At 35.5% G+C, this 21,901-nt stretch overlaps 1 protein-coding gene across 4 annotated transcripts in view; it reads right to left on the bottom strand.

The window, feature by feature from the left end:
* Window positions 1–21,901, bottom strand: part of LOC141901106 (nuclear pore complex protein Nup93-like) — an 84,342-nt gene that overhangs the window by 11,854 nt on the left and 50,587 nt on the right. For all 4 annotated transcript variants that reach the window (XM_074788185.1, XM_074788186.1, XM_074788187.1 and 1 more), the window contains exons 13-15: window positions 14,544–14,670; window positions 14,396–14,456; window positions 7,976–8,020 (exon numbers count right to left, since the gene is read on the bottom strand). In XM_074788185.1, the coding sequence (XP_074644286.1) occupies window positions 7,976–8,020; window positions 14,396–14,456; window positions 14,544–14,670 (233 nt within the window). The remainder of the gene's footprint in view (window positions 1–7,975; window positions 8,021–14,395; window positions 14,457–14,543; window positions 14,671–21,901) is intronic.

Below are 21,901 nucleotides of genomic sequence, written 5' to 3'. Positions count from 1 at the left end.
CGACAGTTGACTCAGATTCATCTGTAGAAAGTAGTCTTTCTTTCTTGTGCAAGTCGGTTGAACTTCTTACATCCAAAATGGATAGTCTGTCTAACATAAAGTCCGAAATCATAGATCAAATGGAGTTAAAACTAAACAAACATTCCGAAATGATTCAAAATCTTGTTTTTAGAACAGAAGAAAGATTGTATGACCTTGAGCAGAAATTTATTGAAAAGGACCGAATTATCAATGACTTAAGGTCGGAAAATGCTAATCTGTTGAGAGACTTCAAAAATGAGGATAAGATACTTCATAGTGAAATCACTAAAGCACGTACTCTTGCAGTAGAAACAACCAATATTCCCGCAGAAATCACATCAGACTATTTGGAGTATCGGAGAACACCGACGAAAACTGTACAACAGTAGACACAGAACTTCTAAATGAAAAATTATCTCTTGCAAAAGAATTAGTAGCATAGGATATAGAAGTTGCTCACCGCGTGAAATCCAAAAATTCACACTATGACACTTCTGGGAAAGAAAAACCAAATGGAATCTTAGTTCGGTTTGTAAATCGCAACATGAGAGATGATATAATAAGTAAGCGTTCGCAACTGAAAGGTACAGGAATCGTTATTCGTGAGGACCTGTGTCCTGAAATCGCCAGCCTAGTTAAGCGTGCTAGAAATTCAAAGCTATTTACCAGTATATGGACTATTAAGGGAAAAGTCTATGGACTGAAAAATGGGGAAAAAGAACGTTTACAGTTGTATCAGTCCTTTAGTTAGATATATCGCCGTGCACTGGATTTAATTTATTGACTGTATAGTGTGTGATATTAGTTCGAACTATTTCATAACTTAATACGTATTCAATCTGGATTTTACAGCTTCGAATCAACCAATTGATAATATATATATTCATATTTTTGAATATCGGATGAACAGACTTTTATGGTTTCGTTTTTATTCATGACTCGTATGAATTACTATTCGTATAACATACAATTTTTGTATTGGATTACTTGGTTGGATTTATTCGCTTCAACACGAACAAGTAACACACAGTATTTAAGTTTGTCAGTATCATATCATATGCCCTGAACTTTCTGGATAAAGGGACATTTATTCCTGATTAGATTCTATCCTTGCCAAATTTCCTAATTAAAGCTGCATTCATTAAATTTCCTAAGTAAACTGCATTCATTACGTTATTTATTTTTCTTTTTTCTTTCTAACATTTTTTTTTGTATGAATTTTTCAAATCTATTTATATATATTTTTGTCTTCAAATTATGGGTAGGATTGTTTTGTTCCAATATGTACTATCAGGTTAATTATCTATATTTTGATGTTCTTAGCGTGCATGTTAGTCATAATTCATTAATAAATAGGGGTTTATTATATTATAAGTTAGCAATGTATTTGATTATTCATGGATGATTTTACAACAATTGAATCAAACTGTAACTATTATGATAACTTGTCCTCATTTGAAAAAGCTAGGTTTTCAATAATACATTGTAACATAAGAAGTTTGAATAGTAACTTTGAAAATCTAAAGATATATCTAAACTCTCTAAATTATAATTTTTCTATTATTGGTATTTCTGAAACATGGACCTCGTCTGATCATGATAATGATTGTATGTACAATTTAGATAGTTATATTGGTATTTTTAATAGTAGAACTAATCTACGGGGAGGAGGTGTTGCCCTCTATATCCACAAATCGGTTAAGCACAGGTTAATTGACAAATTTTCCCTTGTAACCCCAGTGTTTGAAAGCCTTTTTATCGAAATTACAATTCCTGAAGACAGCTCAAAATGTATTGTTGGACTTATTTATCGCCCACCTGATCAGAGTATTATACATTTTAATTTGAATTTTGCACCTATTTTAGAAAAAATAAGAAAATCTCAAAAGTGTTTTATCATGGGTGATTTCAATATCGATCTATTGAAAGTAGACTCACATAACCCTACCAATGATTATTTGTCTTCATGGTTGTCAAATAATTTTCAACCTTTAATTGATAAAGCAATTCGTATTTCGAAATCCTCTGCAACCTGTATTGATCATATATTTTCCGATATTACATTAAATTTTGACATCTTATCTGGTGTATTAAGGCATTATATTTCAGACAATTTTCCTGTTTTTTTTTGTTATTCCTAGCATAAGGCATACATGTAACTCTGTTAAAACTGTACAGTATCGAATGATGTCAAATTTTGCTATTGCTTCCTTTAAACGTAAACTAATGACAGTAGATTGGAGTAATGTTTTGAATGAAAATGACCCAAATCTGGCTTACTCGTTATTCTTTAATACTTTTATAAAATATTATGATGAATTCCTTCCTGTTATATCTCGAAAGTTTCTTCTTTACAAAGATAAAAAACATCCTTGGGTTTCAAAAGGTTTACTAAACTCATTAAAACAAAAGGACCGTTTATATGAAAGATACGTTTCAACCCATAGACAACATGATAGAGAGGTATACACTAGATATAGAAATATTTATAATACTTGTGTTCGAACAGCCAAAAAAATGTACTATCCAAATTTGTTCAAGGATGCGCAGTGCCCAAAAGATACATGGAAAATAATAAACAACCTTATCAAAAAGTCAAATGACAGAAATTATCCTAATAATGTCAAACACAAGGACATATTTTATTCGAATGATTTTTCTATTGCTAATGGTTTTAATACATATTTTGCTAATGTCGGACCGAATTTAGACAAAAATATTCCATCCACAAATGAGTCATTTTCTGATTTTTTGGGACCTTCGCATCTTAATAATCTATTTTTTATGCCATCATCTCCTTTTGAAATTGAAAAAATTGTATTAAGTCTTAATAATAAAAATAGTGCTGGACATGATGGTATAAGCCAGAAAATTTTAAAGGAGGTTATTGATGTTATTTCTATCCCGCTTTGTCACATCTTCAACAGAAGTATGTCTACAGGTATTGTACCGGAGTTGTTTAAAAAATCTAAGATAATTCCTTTATTCAAATCAGGAGACCCCCAGGAATTAACTAACTACAGACCCATTTCTGTTTTACCTTGCATTTCAAAAATACTAGAAAAATTAGTATATAATAGGCTTCTAAATTACTTGGATAAATATAAAATTATCTCTCCTCAACAGTTTGGCTTTAGGAAAAATCATTCCACCTACATGGCTATTATGCTAACCATTGACAAAATTATTAGTAGTTTAGACAATGGGATGTCAACCATTGGTGTATATTTAGATCTTTCACAGGCCTTTGATACTGCAAACCATGATATTTCATTGTATAAACTTTTTCATTATGGAATCAGAGGAGTAGCTTTAACTTGGTTTGAAAACTACATAAAGAATAGGTTTCAAACGGTCTCTTTTAATGGAACTGTATTTAATCTTACATCCGTTCCTTTCAGAGTTCCTCTGGGCTCGATTTTGGGCCCTGTTCTTTTCATTATATATATTAATGATATTGATAAAGCCTCAAATATGTTGAATTTTACCATGTTTGCTGATGATACTAATGTTTTCACAAGTCAAAAAAACATCAAAACTCTTACCAACTCTGTTAATTCTGAATTACATAAATTAAATATATGGTTTCGTGCGAACAGACTTTCTTTAAATTTTAAAAAGACTCATTTTTTGTTTTTCAGTAGAGCAAAACTTAAACAAACTTTGCTTATAAATATTGATAACATTCCCATAACCCAGGTTAAAGAAACAAAATTTTTAGGTCTACAAATTGATGATAAACTATCTTGGAAATCGCATATTAATCTTATATCTATAAAGTTAGCCCCATTCATTGGTATCATCAGCAAATGCAGTTATTTTTTGTCCAAAGAAACGTTATTACAGATATATCATTCATTCATATATTGTCACTTATCATATTGTAGTAACATCATTTGGGGTAATACATATCAAGCTTCCCTTGATTGCCTGGTTAAATTACAAAAGAGAGCAATTCGTATAATTTGTAAAGTAGATTACTTAGCCCATACCTCCCCCTTATTCAAAGCAAACAAAATCTTAAAATTAAATGATATCAATTTTTGGCAAAGTGGACAGTTTATGTATCTTTATACGAATAACAAACTACCTGATGTTTTCAAAAATTTCTTCCCTCCATTTGTGACTATACAACGTACTCGATTTGATAGCAACAGAAATATTAGATATGAACAGTTTAAATCGAACTTAAAAAAATCTTCTATAAAAGTAAATGGACCCAAAATTTGGAATAGTTTATCACTTCATTTAAAAACCCTGCCATCCATCAAAAGCTTTAAAACACATTTAAAGGACAAATTGCTTTCTTCCTATTGATTAGATACATACAGATTTTTTGATGACCCGCATTAAATTTTTAATGAATTGTGCAGTAAGTTACTTTTCAGATTTGTACATTTTTGTATGTGTGAGAGAGTGCATGGAAGTATGAATGAATCTTTTTTCTTTTTCTAATGTAACACTTTTTTTTGGGGTGGTATATCCTACAAGCTATGCTTTTTTATATCTTCCCCTCTGATAAATTATGTCAATTTATACTGAATTTGTGCAAAAATATGATAATTTATAAATTGTTTGTTATAAATTGCTATAATTTTCAGAAAATAAATAAATAATAATAATAATAAACAATCTCCAGCTTGGTTAGCGATCCTAAATACCCAACAAGAAAATGAAATTCTTAATATGGACTTTCCTAAATTTACGCGAGTATATGTTTAATCAGCATCAAAATTTAACATTGGTACTCTAGATTAGAGATTATAAGCAGAAAAAATGAAAAATAGTGAATACTATTGGACTGAATTCAAATGATGGGAGAAGACTGACTTTTTATAGATAATTAGATCGAAAATAAGGACGGAAAATATCAAGAAATAATATCTTATTTTCGAATCATGAATGGAAACGCATATGGCCTACCTATCTTTGGCATGAAGTTTTTGGCAGAATTTCAAAGAATCCGTGCACCAAGTAATCAACAAGAGCCCCAAGGGGCACTATGGCCAGCCTGTCAGCTTTTTATAAAATGGCAAATGATGCATTCTGTGGGTTAAATTTGTCCAAATACACTCCAAACTCATAGACTAGTCAATCCCAGGCTAATAATTTACACAATTCAATCGTATTTTCATAAGTAGCACAGACAGCGACTGGAGCTGGCAGGAACAACTACCTCAAATAAATGTTTTCCCTTGGTCTTATTGATTTGAATGTGATAGAATTGAATTTTCTGAAATTTTCTCAATAAAACAAAATTGAATTGGATTTGCTGTTTTACGTTGTTCAATAAAGTAAAATTGAATTGGATTTGATATTTTTTTGCAGAATAAAATTTGCTTGAATTTGCAGTTTGAGACATGGCTAATTAGCATATCAAGGTCATCCATCCGATTTGAGAAGCAGCTTTTTTTCCCGGACTTTGCACAATTGTCAATGATATTTTCTGTAGTACAAATAAAAATATTCCTCCCAAAAACCAAATCAACTAAAGATTTCACAGAAATCGATATTGAAATACAATTCTAGATCTTAAAATAAAACCCAGAAGTACAACGGTAGACGATACCACGGGTTCACGTGAACATCTGCTGATTTCTGCGGCTAAGCCAATCATAGAGGAGTCTTTGCTTTCTGATTGGCTTTTCAAAACAGATATTTTTGAGATCAGATTCTCGCGAAAAAGCTCATATAAATTTTAACGAGGCCCTCTTTCAAAATTTAGCTTCATGGGGGTTGGAGAATGGATAATGCTCTAATGAATGATTTGTATGACTATATGCTCAGTTGCATTGTCAAACAGCCTTTACTCTTTTACTTTTACAAAGAAACCGTCATTTAAATTCGCTCCATTTGTATAGTAATAGGCTCAGCCTACGGCTGGCCTAAATAAGCCTAAGATGTCCCCGTTGATTAAATCCAGAAGTTTTCATGAAAATCTGTCTATTGATACGATCTCCATCACACACACCTGCATGACGATTCATAATTAATATACATGGTAGAGGGTTTTCCCCACTCAAATAGAAACTCTCCACGTTCATGGTGTGACAATTTCTATACACTGTGTACGAAGTTTGTTAGACAATTTATTTTCGTTAATTGAACAATTTCCAAGTTCCCAATTTCATTGCCCTTCTATAAAATTCACTGCTTTTCACGGCCAGCCGCGACGAACCCTGGCAGTTGAATCATTTGCAGTTTCTAGGAAAACTTGAAGATGAAAATTCACGATAAAGTTTCAGATAAACTGCTCTGTCTCCCAGCAAAATGCACTGATCTATTCAATTCCAACTGAAATTGTATGCCATATATCCTTACCTTATGTAGTAAAAATTTCAAAGCAATAAAAACTAAACTACGAACCACTAAAAATTTTATTTTTCCACTCATTTACCATGATATGTCGGAAGGCCAGATGTAAGGGGTTTCATTGGGGTATAATTTCAGGCCTCAGAAAATTGTATTTGACACTGATACATTGTATACCATGGTGTTGATAACCATTGGGCTTACAAATAAGACAAATTAATTGGATATATGTGACCTTGAGGATGGACAGTTTCTGGTTCTTCATTTTTGTTATTGGTGTCCGTTGCCATGACAACCATATCAACAGGGTATAAAAAAATTGTCACTGATTTCATTTTCATCATCAAAATCATAGCTGGCACTATAAACCTATTTTCTGACTAAGTCTCATCATCTGAACTGCTGCTGTCATATTCGTTATCACTCTCAATTTGTTCACTACCAAATTCCAAGTCACCAGCATCACTGTCAGCATCATATACGAGCTGCTGCACCATTTCATCCAGCTAAATTGTTTTTTCCTGGCTGTTGCCATCTTGGATTTTATGCAGATGGCAGCACCGGCTGATACTGATAGATATGCCCTTCTAGAAGAAGGGTTAAGTGATACCGTATCACTTACGGTACGGGTATGCTAGCTTGCCAATTTGTACCGTATGCCATACGGTTAGAGCTTTTATTACTGCATTTAATGTTTTAAAAGTTCCAAAGAGAAACTACGCCTCGTTTTGAAGTTATTTTGTACCAAAGGAAGAAAGTTGATATGCGATAACAAAATGGACTTCGCTGAAGCGAAAGTCCATAAAAATTAACGGCCCATTGCCTGTTCATTTATCAAAAAGTTCACTACAGTAAAACAGTCCCTGGTGGCAATAATTTGAATTGAATCAACCCAATTTTAGATATGGTTCTGACCGAAGTGATATCCTACTTGTGTACCAAGTTTGAAATGAATAAGTCACAAATTGCAAACGTCGTTTTTCATGTCGGCCCCCTGGTGGCCATAATTTGTATCGAATCGACCCAATTTTAACGTCACTTGCAGTGGCGTCTTTCTCAGACAGGGGTAAATCTATATACCCCTCTCAACTAAAGTCGAGCTCGGGGCATAAAAATGAGCTACTTGGTATCGTGACAAACTTGGATTTTCCGTTGAATTTTCCGAGGAGTAATTGACACTACATTGTGAAATTCCTGAGTGCTAATTGGTTAAATAGCAGGAGATTCGGGCAAAAGAATTGTTTACATTGGCTGCAAGACAAACAACATAAGAAATTTACCCCGCTGCAGTACTAAAAGAGTAACATTGAGCCAATATCCTGTATTATTCAGTTTCTTAAAATGCCTTGAAGGGTCTGATGTCACAAATAATGAAGGCTGGGTAGCACAAAACGCATTTGAAAAGGATTCAGTTGGATAGTTGTGGGTGGGCTATCACGGCTGTGAAACAGGTTCATAGAAACATATTGCAATAGAAAAACACAGGTTCACTAACCAGTAGTCAAAATAAGATTGTCTTTTTTAAATTATTCTACACAACCAGAATCATCATCTCTACTTAAATCATGTGTTAGCTGGCATGCCACCTGATAAAGAATCACTAGTTACACCAACTATAGAACAGACTGTCTATAAATATTACCTTCAAACTGCCATCTCTCTCTAACTTTCCTAGAAGCATTTCAAACTGTCAAAAACAAAAACATATAATTTTTGAATATTTTATATAATCATTACAATTACCAGGTATGTGTTTTTCGTGGTGGAGGACGATAGCATTATGCCAAAAAGAGCAATGCTAGCTAGCATTACCCCTCGGCCGTTGATAATATTTGCTAAGGTAGATTACATACTAGATCACAATAACTTATTCCTTTAAAAGCAACCATGTTTATCAAAAATAGCCAAAAGCATGCGCACACAATTGAAATTGATAAATCCCTTTGAATCATAGAACATCTTGTAAAAGAGAAAGACGTACTTCAATACTGCACTCTGCAAGTGGTTTTTAAAATGAATATGGCCACCGGTCAGCCATCTTGAAAGTGAATGACACAAAAATTACAATTTTTTGGGACTAAAATTTGCATTTCTGAAGAAATCAGTGTTGTCTTAGATTGTTACATGAAATATCACATACATCAGCGGACTGGGAATCGGAATGGTTTTATTGTAGACATGGACCGAGTTAGTGCAAGCATTTAGATGGTTGTTATTTGAATATTGTTGTGACTTTTCAGAATGTATCATATGTTGATAATTGCTAGATTACTTAAGAAGATTGTGCTGAAATAATTTTGCTCGGCGCTTAGAAAAATTTACAGCTGAAAGAAAAAACGTGACTAACTCCAGTGACTTCAGGTGAAAAGAAGCGAACACGAAAATAGATAGGAGCCACGATATTCTTATTGAATAATAAAGACATAAAGCAAGATTGCATTTCCTTCAAATGACTATCCACTACTATCATCCGATTAAGTTAAATGCCACCACTAACTATCGCCCCCTGGCTCTCTGAAGAGACAGGGCACCAGTCAAACCAGTCAATTCAATTCAGAAAAATAAAACAAGATCACAAAACAAAGAAAACAACAACCGATATAGCCAATATACACAAGGAACCTAGATTTTACTACTGCATTAAATGTGTGTAAATATCAGAGCCCAAGAAAGTTTTTAACGAAAGTTATCGACTCCCCAAGCAAGCTATCAATCCCTGTGATAGCAATATGGGCTTGCAAGCTCATGAAAACTGGACCCGGAAAATTAATTTAAATTTTATTCAACGTTTATAAAATCAAATGACGGCGTATTATTGGCTATATTGAAAATGCAATGCCACTCTCTCCGCAGATTTTTCAGTTTAAATTAGAAAATGCAGGACACTCGATCACCCATCACTGGCTTATCGGCCCCGGAGATGAACATAGTCTGAAATTTCCTATTTCTTATCAATTTTCCGATCCGATATTGCAGAACATCGCGATAGATTGAATTCAAAATTGACCACCGATAGCAAACGTAACCATTAAAGAATAACAAAAGAGATAATGATATATATTACAAAAATTATAATCATTTTTTTCCAGAATTTGCAATATTCTGGTATTTTAACCCCCACCTTCCACATGCGTTAATTACATTGGTCAACTTTTAAAGCCTCCAAATATGAAAACTTACATACTTTGCTCCTAACATGAAGTTTACAATAAGTACATATATTTTGGGTCAATAAAATATTGAAATGAATTGTCCGCTCCCAATCTGAGACCTTTTCCGGTTTTTACTCAGAATCTGGGAATTATGGGTAAAGTCCGGGGATTCTGAAAAAATCTGAGGAATCCGGACATTTCACGAAGTTCAGAAACCCGGGACTTGCACCATAGTCAAGCACTTTGGTGGTCATTTATGTCTATTGTGTCATGCAGTGTTATTAAGTCACAGAGTGCAAATCTACTGTGGTTATACGGGAAATCAACAAATTCAAGTTCTTGAATTTTTGTTTGATGGCGCTAGTCAGAACCGGAAATTGGAACCTAAATCCGCCATGTTTTAGTTCATTTGCAATAAAGATCTCTCGCTTCAAGTTTTTAATGAGCGTTTTTTTTTACTTACTAAACATCGTCATGATTAATCCTTCAAATATGATATCCTACCCTTACGTTGGATACGATAAAACCTCATTGCAAAGGCTAGAAATCACTATTAATGTCCTAAAATTGTAAAAAAAACATTTTGCGAGAGCTGACGATGTAAAGACTGGTTGCCAGGTATCACATGGTGGCAGTACTTGACGGCCCAATTTTGATTGTCGGTTCGAGTCCTGGTACTTTTCATAGTTTTATTATGGTTCTGCGATTATTATAGTCCTTCTAAAATCAATTTTATTGCATAAATTTATTTCAAATTTATCAGCGTAGCCTGCAATAAATCAGGGTTCATAGTTGTCAGGCCTTGGTCAAAATCAAGACTTATCATCACCTTTGAAAAGTGAAAATCAATACTTTTTTAATCAAATGCGCAAACCATCAACAACTGTCACGCCAAAACTTAGTCTATACAGGCCTGTACCCAGGGGAACGCACCCCCTCACTATAAAATTTTGAGTTTCACTATTTTTTGTCAAAGAAAATTTCTTGCTCACATACATATAACTATGATATAGATATAGACACTGTTATCAAAAAATTTGCAAGTCTCCATAAACGCTGAGACACCAGTGTATGTTGTTGGATTATAAGACCTAATTAAAACTTATTCTGAAAATGATTCGAGGATTAATTACATTTTTTCAGTGACATTTTTATATGAAATATTCACTAAAATTTGAACGAACATGCATTTCTATTTTCAAAATTGTCTTGGGGGAGGCCCCCTACACCCCCCCTAAAGAAGCTTTGCGCCTACAGCGCTCGCAGTAGGTCCACCGCAAAATCAAATAAGTACCACCCTCTCTAAATTCGCACCCACCCAAAAAGAGAGGCTGCGTACGAGCCAGGCGTTCATGACAACACAACCTCCCGAATTTTCCAGCGATTAAGCCGACTTGGCCAATGAGCTGAGGGCAGTTTTTTAGCCTAAAATACATGGATTTCATAAAGCTTCGCCCAATAAGCATAGGCCCTTCATCAGGAGATTTTAGTTCACTCAATTTGTCAATTAGTTTGTCTTAATTGACGATGAATGAGGCTGACAATACGCGCGCGCCTTCCGATGTATGAGAGCGCTGTGTATACACTAATATCATCACCGAGTCACTGTACTATACATAGACTCGCTCAGGTGATTACTAACACACACAGCAGCCATATAGTACAGTAACCTATATTCGCACATGTGCGACTGACTGCTGACGCACATATATACAAATGTATTAGCGACGTGGTTCGACCCAAGTCGACCTGATATGAAAACTGATTTGAAGTGAGGTTATATCGAATTCAACACATTGCCAGGATATCATATTTAAAGGATTACACATGACGATGTATAGCTAGTAAAACATCGCTAAATAAAAACAAGAAATTGAAGCGAGAGATTTTTATTGCAGATGAACTAGATAATGGCAGATTGAGGTTCCAATTTCCAGTTCTGACTAGCGCCATCAAATGAGAAATTTCAGAACTTGAATTTGTCGATATCCCGTATTCCGTAACTGGCACTATTTTTCTACTGGGATTAAATGTACACATATAATTGCATAGACATGTATGATTTAAGAAGTGTTGAGAATACATTCAGATTTCAGTGAAGATAATAGGCTTCTCTAACTTGTCTTATATCGTCTCATTTAAAAACTTAGTTACAAGATTGTTATTCCGTAGAGCGTTTGGAGAGACAGCGCAGTGAGCAAAGATTTTTTTCGGAATAGCTCTACATAAGAACTGAGAAGATGCTTCATTGGATTGTCCTGCATTTGTCGGTTGAGAAGAGTTCTACTTGTTCACACGTTTGTCACATCCTGTCTAGATAAGGCCAAACAAAAAATGTATTCTGTTTCTGGTCAGCGCGCGCGACGATCTATAACCCCCGAGTCGAAATTTTTTTTTTCGGAAAGAAAAATCGGCTACGAAATTCGCGCACCGCGCGCCGACGTCGTCAAACGCGGAAGTTTAGTCCAACTATTCATTGCTATTGTCTGATTGTGAATGAAAACAAAGCATGTTGATATCGATATCAATTTTGTAAGGGCCGGCTACTATACGTCCGTTCGGATTTGTTCCTGTCGACTAATCCATCGCACTCGAGAAAAAAAACCCAGATCACCGCATCATTTTGTGCAGAAGGGCCTGACTAGTAACAGAATATATTTTTTTCTGGCCTAATAATGAAAAATTGTTCAGTTTACCAATCAAGACAATCCAACCATACAATTTCGGAGGAGTATCAAGATAATTAAACTAGAAAGAAACTTTAAAAGAGGACGTTCGTTTGTGAAACGCATGTAGACCCAGACACCTCCCACATTGATTGGAAAATTTGAATACCGGCTATTCAAGTGTCATCCTACTGCGTAATTCAAAAATTATTCTTTGGGATTCAAAATCGAGGAATCAACCATAAATTCTGCCATAAGTTTTACATTTATTCAAAAAATTGAGTAGGAGGCCGGTGAAGGTTTTAACGTTGAGACTGAATGCAAGTGGATTTAGGGGTAGGACTAGTCCTACCCTTCAGAATTTGAATGTGCCCGCCAAAAAGTATTTGAATAGATTTTCTAAGCAAAAATAAATCCAAATGGCATAAAATTCCCCTTTTGGTCCTATATATTCGGAGGGCCAAAGGAACCCCACCAATGTTTGCCTTGCACTTAGATAACCATAAAATAAAAGTAGTCAGGAAGTATTAATGGCAAGAAAACTTGAGTAAAATATTTATTAAACACATTTTATAACAGGATATGATCTGTAGTCAAATGTGTGTCTGCCAGATGATGTTTCTTCTAGGCTGTTTATATCCTAAAAATAAAAAAAAAACAAAAACAACGACAATGGATATTTCAATACATGTCCCCTGGACAAGAATTATTTCAGAGAGAGTCTATAAAACGTGAATACTTGATTGTACAATCTAATGGCATAGCAGTTGGCTCCAATTGAAAAATCATTGGACAAAAGAAAAAATCAAAAAAGTTTTGGCGCCAAAAAATCTAATTTGTTGTCAGGTTTGTTAACACATGTGCGCGATGCACGTGGTTATATTATTGTTTACATCTGACGTCATCGGCAGATCGCAAGCCCCGCCCCACGTGTCAATCAAATGGCTCATAGGCAAGATGTTAAAAGAACCCTACTAAAAAAACTATGCAGTGTAACAATCCGGGATTTTCGGTACAGAATCCGACGCCAAATACCTTTCTCTTAAAGGTTTTTTGGTGTATATCGGATAAATAATAATTATGATATTCACTTCATAAAATTTGAAGTGGATTGCTTCTGATTCATGGCGGCTGTATTTAGTCACGTAGGCCAAACTGACAGCATGTGTGTGTGTGTCGAGCGGACCATTGCGTAATTTTCAATGCTGCGAACGTCTCTAGATTCTCACAGGGCCTCTATGCGCTCACAAAGAATTAAGTTAAGTCACCATATATGTTGACACTCACCTTTAAAGAGACTTCGTACGGTCCTCTAAAGTTAACATCCACGATACAACGATTTTAAAAATCTGTCGATCACTATACCTTCTGCGTCATAAGCAACACGTGATGTGTGATGTCACATAAACGGTGTGAAGAGCATTTTTTCAAGAGGGGACAGCAAAAACTAACCAACTATTTTTAACCAAATTCAATCCCAACTTGAAGACACCATTTCTGATGCAGAATTTGAGGAAATCTCTAACTAACTGGCTTTAAAACGACCTTAAACGTCTGTCAACCAAATCGGAAGTGCGTCATCAACCGGCAAACCGATCACATAAGGACGTTCGTCTAACGAACGTCCTAATAATAATAAAAACCCAACATCACAATCTTCATGATGATAATGAGTTTAATTTGTACTTGGTAAACTAGGCCATTTCATACCTGCATGATATTCTCTGTAATTAGTAATAGTATAATATGTTTAGTTTGTATTTTTTCATGTCATTTCTTGAAAAGGACTCGAAGAGATCAGTGGAAAACGATCGAAACGTATAACATGAACGGACCCTAATACAGTATCATAAAGTTTTAATGCCAAAATAAATGCCGGGTCGAAGCAATTCATATTCATTAATTGTATGTCCGTGTAAGTTCGGTTTCAAAGCATTGGACGTTTACACAGTGGTTGCATATTAGGTTCGAATCTGTCAATGCATTTTATTCTGTGTATCGGTATTCTAATTTTTTATAATTCCCATCATCCTGAATGGCTTTGCAGAAAACCTGTTATCGCTGCTTTGCAGCTATATTTATCATTATCATTCTAATGATAATACTGCTCACGTTCTACGGCCAAGGGGTAATAATGTAACATAGCAAGTGTTGACTGGATTCAACCCCACAGAACAATTCCAAACATTTCAGCCAAATAAGTTCACCACGAAAGGATTAATACACAGATGCAATACCACATACCTCCCTAGTTTCAAGCACCAGTTCACAGACACATTGAGCAAATAACGTTGAATTCAAATTCCTGAAAAAAAAATAACAGAAATGAAGTAAGGTTATGGGCCACATCAACTTCTTACATAGAAACTAAGTAAGATTGTTGTCTATTAACCTGAGGAAGTAGAAATATTGAAGAGCTTCACGGGGATCTGTTGCCTCAAACTTCCGCGTATACATCATGATTAATCGGGCAAAATTCAATCTTCTCATCGGAGCTGGGTCAGATTCATTTACACTCACTGTAATGAAACATTAACAGAAAACATAGCTGTAAAGCAGCAAAAATGAGTGCTCCACCTTATTGGTTTCAATGCAACTACTATGAAACCGATGGAGTTTCATCGAAATCAGTTGTATTATTTTGTAGGAAGCAATTTGTAGAGGTCATCCCTTGCACAAGATAGTGGATTAATAAGGGATACTAAGCATGGCATCAATGTACCGCTGTACAAAGCATGATGACAATAGCTCTGAGGATAATGAAGTTTTTTTCACTATGTAATACCCTTGTGGCAGTTGTATGAACTAATTAAGTCAAATATTGGTAATATAACTCAAAACTTGAAAATTCATACATCCAGCAGCATGGCTCTAGAAGGGATCCATTATTGTCTCTCCATGATGAATTTGCACAATGATACCCATTCACTGCTTTGGTTTTTCAGGATAGTTTCAAGACCTAGGTGAGCATTATATTGCTGCTTTTAAGTCAGTTCTTGACAGTTAAATATGAGGAGACATTTGTTTCCTCAACTGCTCCTAAGGCAGGCCAAATCCTAATTCATATCAAATCTGTACAGGACAGTTTCGAGTGTTGCATAGCATACTCAAACCTGTACTTTCTGATTTTGATTGATCATACCAGATATCATAAGATGTTTTTTGAACACGAGGAATTGGCGTGATGACAGGGACTAAGTTGGTTTGTTGACAGATCCACTGTTGGAAGCCAATTTGGCATTATTCCTTCGCTCACTCATTGTTATCCCAGAAATGTTCTTGATAAGACAGGTTATGGATAGACAAAGATGGTAATATTCTGAGGGCTCGGAATTTTGCAAGGTTTGGAGAGAAGACATGGAATCAGTAAGTATAAAGTCTATTCACAACGAGTTGACGTGCGGCTTTTTGACCACAGGGGTATCAGTTTACAGTAGTGAACTGTGTTGCAGGGGTGCATGCTGAGCCAGTTAAGTGGCTTGTTGCTATGGTTTTGTACACAAATTCAGCAAGAGTGAATAACTAGCAAGATTTCACAAGACATGCAGTCTTAGGAATATAGAAGAATTTAAGTTTATCTTGTTGTTTTATACACTCTTATTGAATGATGACGTAGAGTTGATGGATGGCAAGGCCTGGCAGTGATCCAGATAAAATAGTTGCAGTTGTTAGAAAGGAGAGAATTTTCGAGGATTTTGCTCATTTCACAGAATATTCAAGGAAAGAAGATATATCTGGGTTTACATGTCAACACATGTCAAGTCACATATTTTTGTAACATTTTTTCACAGAGCTCTAGGCATTTAGACAACTGATATTTTCGTGGTTTTCACTCATAGAGAAGTGGCACTATATTATATCTAGATAATAAGATGGCACAGATTGAACTCCAATCTATCCAGTCACTCTCTTTTGCGGATGCATCCATATTATATAGTTTGAATCTGATTCAGACGAAGAATCATCGCTGGTATTTATAATGAATTTGTCAACCAAATTTGCATTTTAAACTGACTTGTGTAATATTAAAGAACCGAGTGGTTGGAGATGCAAGTTATGTGTGTGTGTAGTTATGCACTCTTGGTGGACGCTGGGCTGCAGTGGGTCAGCACATCTGTAATGGATTATGTGTGTAGCAGCTATCTCACAGCTCACAGCAGTAGCTGCTCTTTGATGTGGAGAAAAAGCCGCACGTCAACTCGTTGTGAACAGACTTTAACAAATTTACTGTCAGAGTGTGTAGCTGATGGTAAGGCTAGGACCAACTGGTTGTGATGAACTCTGTATTCAGGATAGAGTACGGTGGCAATGGAAGAATTACCTCAATTCCCTGTAAAGGAATTAAGATTCCAGCGCTAGCTTTTCCTGCAGCAGCGTTGAGAGAACCATCTGTACCACATTTGCTGGTGTACAAGTCAAGGTCAAATGCCAACCTTGGCATTGAAAAATAGTTTCTTAGATTCAAATCTTAGCAACTAGACCTCAGCATTTTGCAAAAGATTTTGAGCCAAAACAAAAAAGTAGCAGCCCTGTGAAACAACATTATCGTGAACCATGAAACAAAGCCAAACATTTGTAAACTGGGTCAAAATACGCCAACAAAACTCTTTTTTACACAGATGAATGCTACAATCTGTTGAACAGCAGCTAAATTTATATTTTTATTTGTGGTCTTCTTTTACTGTTTTGCATATTTGCTTCTAAGTTATATAAACTAGAAATAGGCAAAAATCAAACTAGAATGTACTAGGCCACATGCGAGGCGTGCTTTTCATATACATGCACAGATCAATACACCAGAGTAGCGAGTATATGTGACACACGCGTGTGTGAAGCATGAATATACATAACAGGGCAGGCGTTCTTCCGAAACGAAATTTAGTTCCAACAACGAATAAGTAACTAAATTAAAGCCAAAAAAAGATTGTTTCGCCTTGTTTCTCGACACACTTTTGTTTTTTACCATGATAAGGGCGGGCGGTTTTTATATTAATGTACTTAAAAAAAAAAAAAATAGAAATAAATCCGTTGATATGGGTTTGAATCACCAGTGGTGCTGATGATATTTATACGGTCAACTTTTCTCGATAAGTTCACAGAGAAATATAAATTGCCCATGGGCAAAGTGTGGTTTACCTTGAAAGCTAGAGGTTGTTTGGAGTAAGGGCATTGCTTGAAAAATCTTTTTAATTGGTGACTTTGAAGTTCTAGAAGTTTATATTGTATTTTATCTTTCTTCAAGAATTATTTTGTAGTCAAATAAGACCAAAGATAAACATTTTTTTATGGTCTACATCCAAAATTTTGTAGGGTACAGGTAGGCGCTGAAAAATATTTTTCACAATTTGATAAAAATATTCAAATAAAATTCATATGATGTCACATATTGAAGGCTGGCTGAATATTGAGTCTTGGAAACGAAACCTCTTCCAATGTATGGCCGCGGAAGCTAAAACACCGGGGCGTAGTATTAGATCATTTTAAATCCTGGAATTTACCACTACAATATTCAGACCTCGACCTATACCTATAGATTGCTGCTTAGTATTTTCAGGTCACAAGAAATTACAATTTATTACAAATTCTATCAAACAGACGACACAGCGCTCATCTTCTGCTACGACGATTATTCAGCCTGTTATCATATCAAACGTGCACGCGCCAAGCAGCATTACAGCATCATATAGTAGTCTGTATGAGTATGTGTTTGTGTGTGCAACAGTCTAACGTTAAGCAATCCCGTGCATGTGGAGGCCTTGTGTAGTGAACATTCGCTTCACTTCAATCATAATCAACACAATCACCGGGTATAAAATGAAACAATACCTATGGCGATATGTGAAATAATTATATTCTCACCAGCAATGAGCATTTAAAATTCGCACATATACGGCACCTAGTCCAATGAAACGTTCGCCATTAATGGCTTTCCCATAATTATTTTAGTAGCGCCGGAATTCCCCGTTTATCCCCAAAACAGCCAATCACATTCGCTCGTAGAGACCCCCCAATCGAGGTCATTGCAACTCTATACGCGAGAGCTAAGAATTTTCCCGCCAAAACAGTTTTTCGTCGAATACAAACAAAGTTGACCATGTCATCAACAGAGGTTCGTCATGTCTTCAATCGCATCGATTATTCGTTGTTTAACCCGAGAACCAATGAAAAAAAATGCTCACATAAAAAAAAACAGGGTTCATAGCCTGCAGGCCCAACTTAATTCAAGTACTTTCAAGGACCTATTTCAACTAAATTCAAGTACCATTTTCTGAAAAATACCATATAAACACTAGTATTTAAGGCGAATTTATTGCAATGAAAATTCCTTTATTGCAGAAATTCAAAAGAAGTACAAACGCAAATCATTATAAAGAAACATCCACGCATAGCAGAGCACTTGATAACGTTGGAATCTTTCAGCTTTATTTTTAGAAAGATTTACTACATGTATCAGAAATTAATAACTTTAAAACAAGAAATCTGTAAGCGTTTCAACGGAACTACAGGCAGACCTCGCCATCAAAAAGCCATACTATCGAAAGCAAAAATAACAAAATTATACAAAATTAAATTACAGCTCATTGACCTATTTACAATCGATTAATTTGCTCCTTTTGAGTTTCGATGGCTGAAATTACATCGGCCAACTCATGTGACTTGTCTCTAGCCGAATTTCTCATGGTCACAGATTTTAAAATGAGCTCATGAGTTTCACTTTGTTTGCGAGATTTTAAACTTTCATCAGCCAATGAATCAGCAGAGGCGTTCAGACTATTAATATCAGTTTCCAGGCATTGTTTTTTCGCAGTAAGCTCATTCAATTTCTCAGTTCCTCTCTTGCGCTTTAAATCTTTATCTGATAACTGAGTGGGAGCTTGCTCCTTGAGAAAGTCTTTGTAACGACTATGCGCTGATCCAGCATGTGTTACCAGCTCAGGGGGAATCGGAACTTTTGTGACATCACCATCAAAACTAAGTACGTAATCACAAATGAGCCTTTGAGCTCTGTAGGTCATTTCAGCCATATTATCCCTTTCCACCTGCCGGTTTATGGAAAACCCTCTTTCAACAGAGGCTTGACCATGCGATAAAAGCAATAGGCTTTTCACAACATTCCACAATTTTGGGAATTGGGAAGTGTTTATTCCCATGTGCATTAAAAGAACTCATCCAAATAGTCTTTTTTCCTATCAAATGAACTAAATGATGACTTATTCTTATTAACATAGAAAAAGAACTAATCAAAGCTGCTTAGAATGTCATCACAGTCCTGTTCTTTCACACGCTTGTTTGTTACTAATATTGTAAGGATATGTTTCAACTCTTTTTTACACACATCCTGATTGTTAGCTAAACGCTATAGATCAAGGCACTGAATATTTCTTACAAAACCATATTTTATGGGTGCTTTCAGTAGTAATTTTTTCAGAAGAGCAATAACAAAGTTACGAAACTCACTGCGGAATTCTAGAATTTGACGTTCAGATATTTGTTTTGTGGCAGTCAATTCACGCAGCTTTGTTTCAGCACTAAAGCCCACCTCAATTTTGGAATGACTCTCAGTATTGGACAGGTCAATCTCAAGAAGCTTTTGAGTATAGAGTCAGCATCATCAACAACACTGGATTTGATAATACGTTTCATAAGTCTCCGAACAAGATCGGACAAATCTCCTGCCATAAAAGGCATAATAGGGCTGTCTGATTGATACATTGTCATGAATGGAGTTATTTGTTTTGCTACGGAGAGAAATGCTTGAAGGTGCGAATGGTCATGGAGTGTGATGCAGCATTTTTTACAACTTGATATGAATTACATGTTGGTTGTGAAGCTCTCTTCAACTTAGTCTCAACCCATTCTACATACTGTTGAACAGCAGGCCAAATCTGTATGGCACGTTCGGCGGCGGGGGCGTTTTCTAACCATCTGTAACAAGTATTGACAAAAAATATGGCATCTAAAATTAATCATTGAATAAGGTCATATGAATAACTGTATTTAATGGATTCCAGAAACAGCACTAATTTCACCAACACTAGAGTTAAAAGAATGCAGCTTATTTTAATACTGGTATCAATGTGGGTGTGGAAGGCACTGACACTAAAATAAACACTTGGGTACTATTGTTATAAGCTGCCTTTCAATAACGCAGCATTAAATTTTCTTGCCGTATCTGTTAGGTTAGTTCATGAATGAGTTAAACTTCTGCTCTGGATTGAAGATGAGGGAAGACATAAAATCTTTGACTTAACCTGTGACAACAGAATTTCTTTGGAAATAACGTTGAATGCTTCATGAAATCCTCCCTTCTTGCAGGAGCATCTTTAAATAACATATAAAGGCTGGTCAAGAGAGATTCAATATTCCATTTCGATGTTTCTGACCCAGACTTGAATGCATTGTTGAGAATATGCAATCCACATGATCCTATGTTTAACAACCCAGAATCAACACCATACTCATCTTTCAAATAGTTACTGAGTTTATCATAAAAACACCAATTACGCTCGGACCGTCCATGGACAATTGATACAGTTCAGAACAATTCAAATCAAACTCTGCCGTGAACACATTTAACATATCAGCTGCCGTAGCATGTCCAATGAAAGCTGATCTATAGTAATGCGACCTAACTTTGTCTCCATCCCATGAACGAAACATAACATCTAACTGCTTTGACTGTGTTCTTTTGTTGAGCGATTCATCAAATAACAAGACGTAGGGACCTTCTCCTATTTTGTTCTTAATCAGGTCCTTAAGATAAATTCAGAAATTTACCAGATAAGACACCTTTCTCTCGCTAAAGGTAAATTTGTCCGCAATTTCTGAATCCGGAAACATGTACTTGAAAACGCTTGGGGAATGTTCACATGACTTAAAAGAATAATGTCTATAGACAACATTCAGCGCCCAAACTATTTCAGCCCGCAGTACATTTTCTTTGGTCAGAAAATTATTTAAACTTTGGCTGGTATGCCCACTGACTGCAGCTGGTTCTGAGGTTGTCGAAGAAGCTCTGAAATGTATAAAATTGAAAAGCTTTCCTTGCTCATTTCAATCACCAAAGCTAAAAGAAGCAGCCTCACTTCATTCAAAGTTAACCTTAGGAGCACGATTTAACGACAAAAACCTTGGTAGAAATTTTGAATATTTTTTGCGTTCAAAAGTAGTGATAAACCAATGGGATGGATTGAATATTATGATCACAATGGCCTGTAATTGCTAATAAGAAATATCCGATCAATTGTTTAGACCTAACCACAACAGAAGAGAGAAGTTTTCATAAACTTACCTGTTGTTGTTACAATCTTTATTGTTTTCAAAAAAAGCTGATAGCTTCGTCGTTTTAGATATGTTGCCCCACCAGTTTGATGTTTTCTTGAAACCGCGTGACTCTTTAGAGCCGCTTCTCCCATCGAAGGTATGTCAATGGTTTTGGCGCATATCTTGCACCTAGCTTCTGTTGAAATTGGTCTGCGTTGAATCCAACTTTTGTATGATTCATGCACCAACCAGGCGTCAGAGAAATGGCACTTTCCCATACTGGCCTATCTAATTTTGAATCCAACAAATTTCGATGACCGGCTTAAACGTCTAAATGATAACAGCTTAACGCTTAATCATGATCAGCTCGGGATACCCTGACATAAAAAATCACTTTTTGATAGTTAATGCTCCAAAGATCGTCAAAATCAAGAACGGTCTTTATATTAATTTGAGGACATTATTTACTACCAATGATCTATTTAG

This window comes from Tubulanus polymorphus, chromosome 3, assembly GCF_964204645.1.
Source record: "Tubulanus polymorphus chromosome 3, tnTubPoly1.2, whole genome shotgun sequence".
NCBI classification, from domain to species: Eukaryota; Metazoa; Nemertea; class Palaeonemertea; order Tubulaniformes; family Tubulanidae; genus Tubulanus; species Tubulanus polymorphus.
This window is presented reverse-complemented; position numbering and strand designations above follow the sequence as displayed.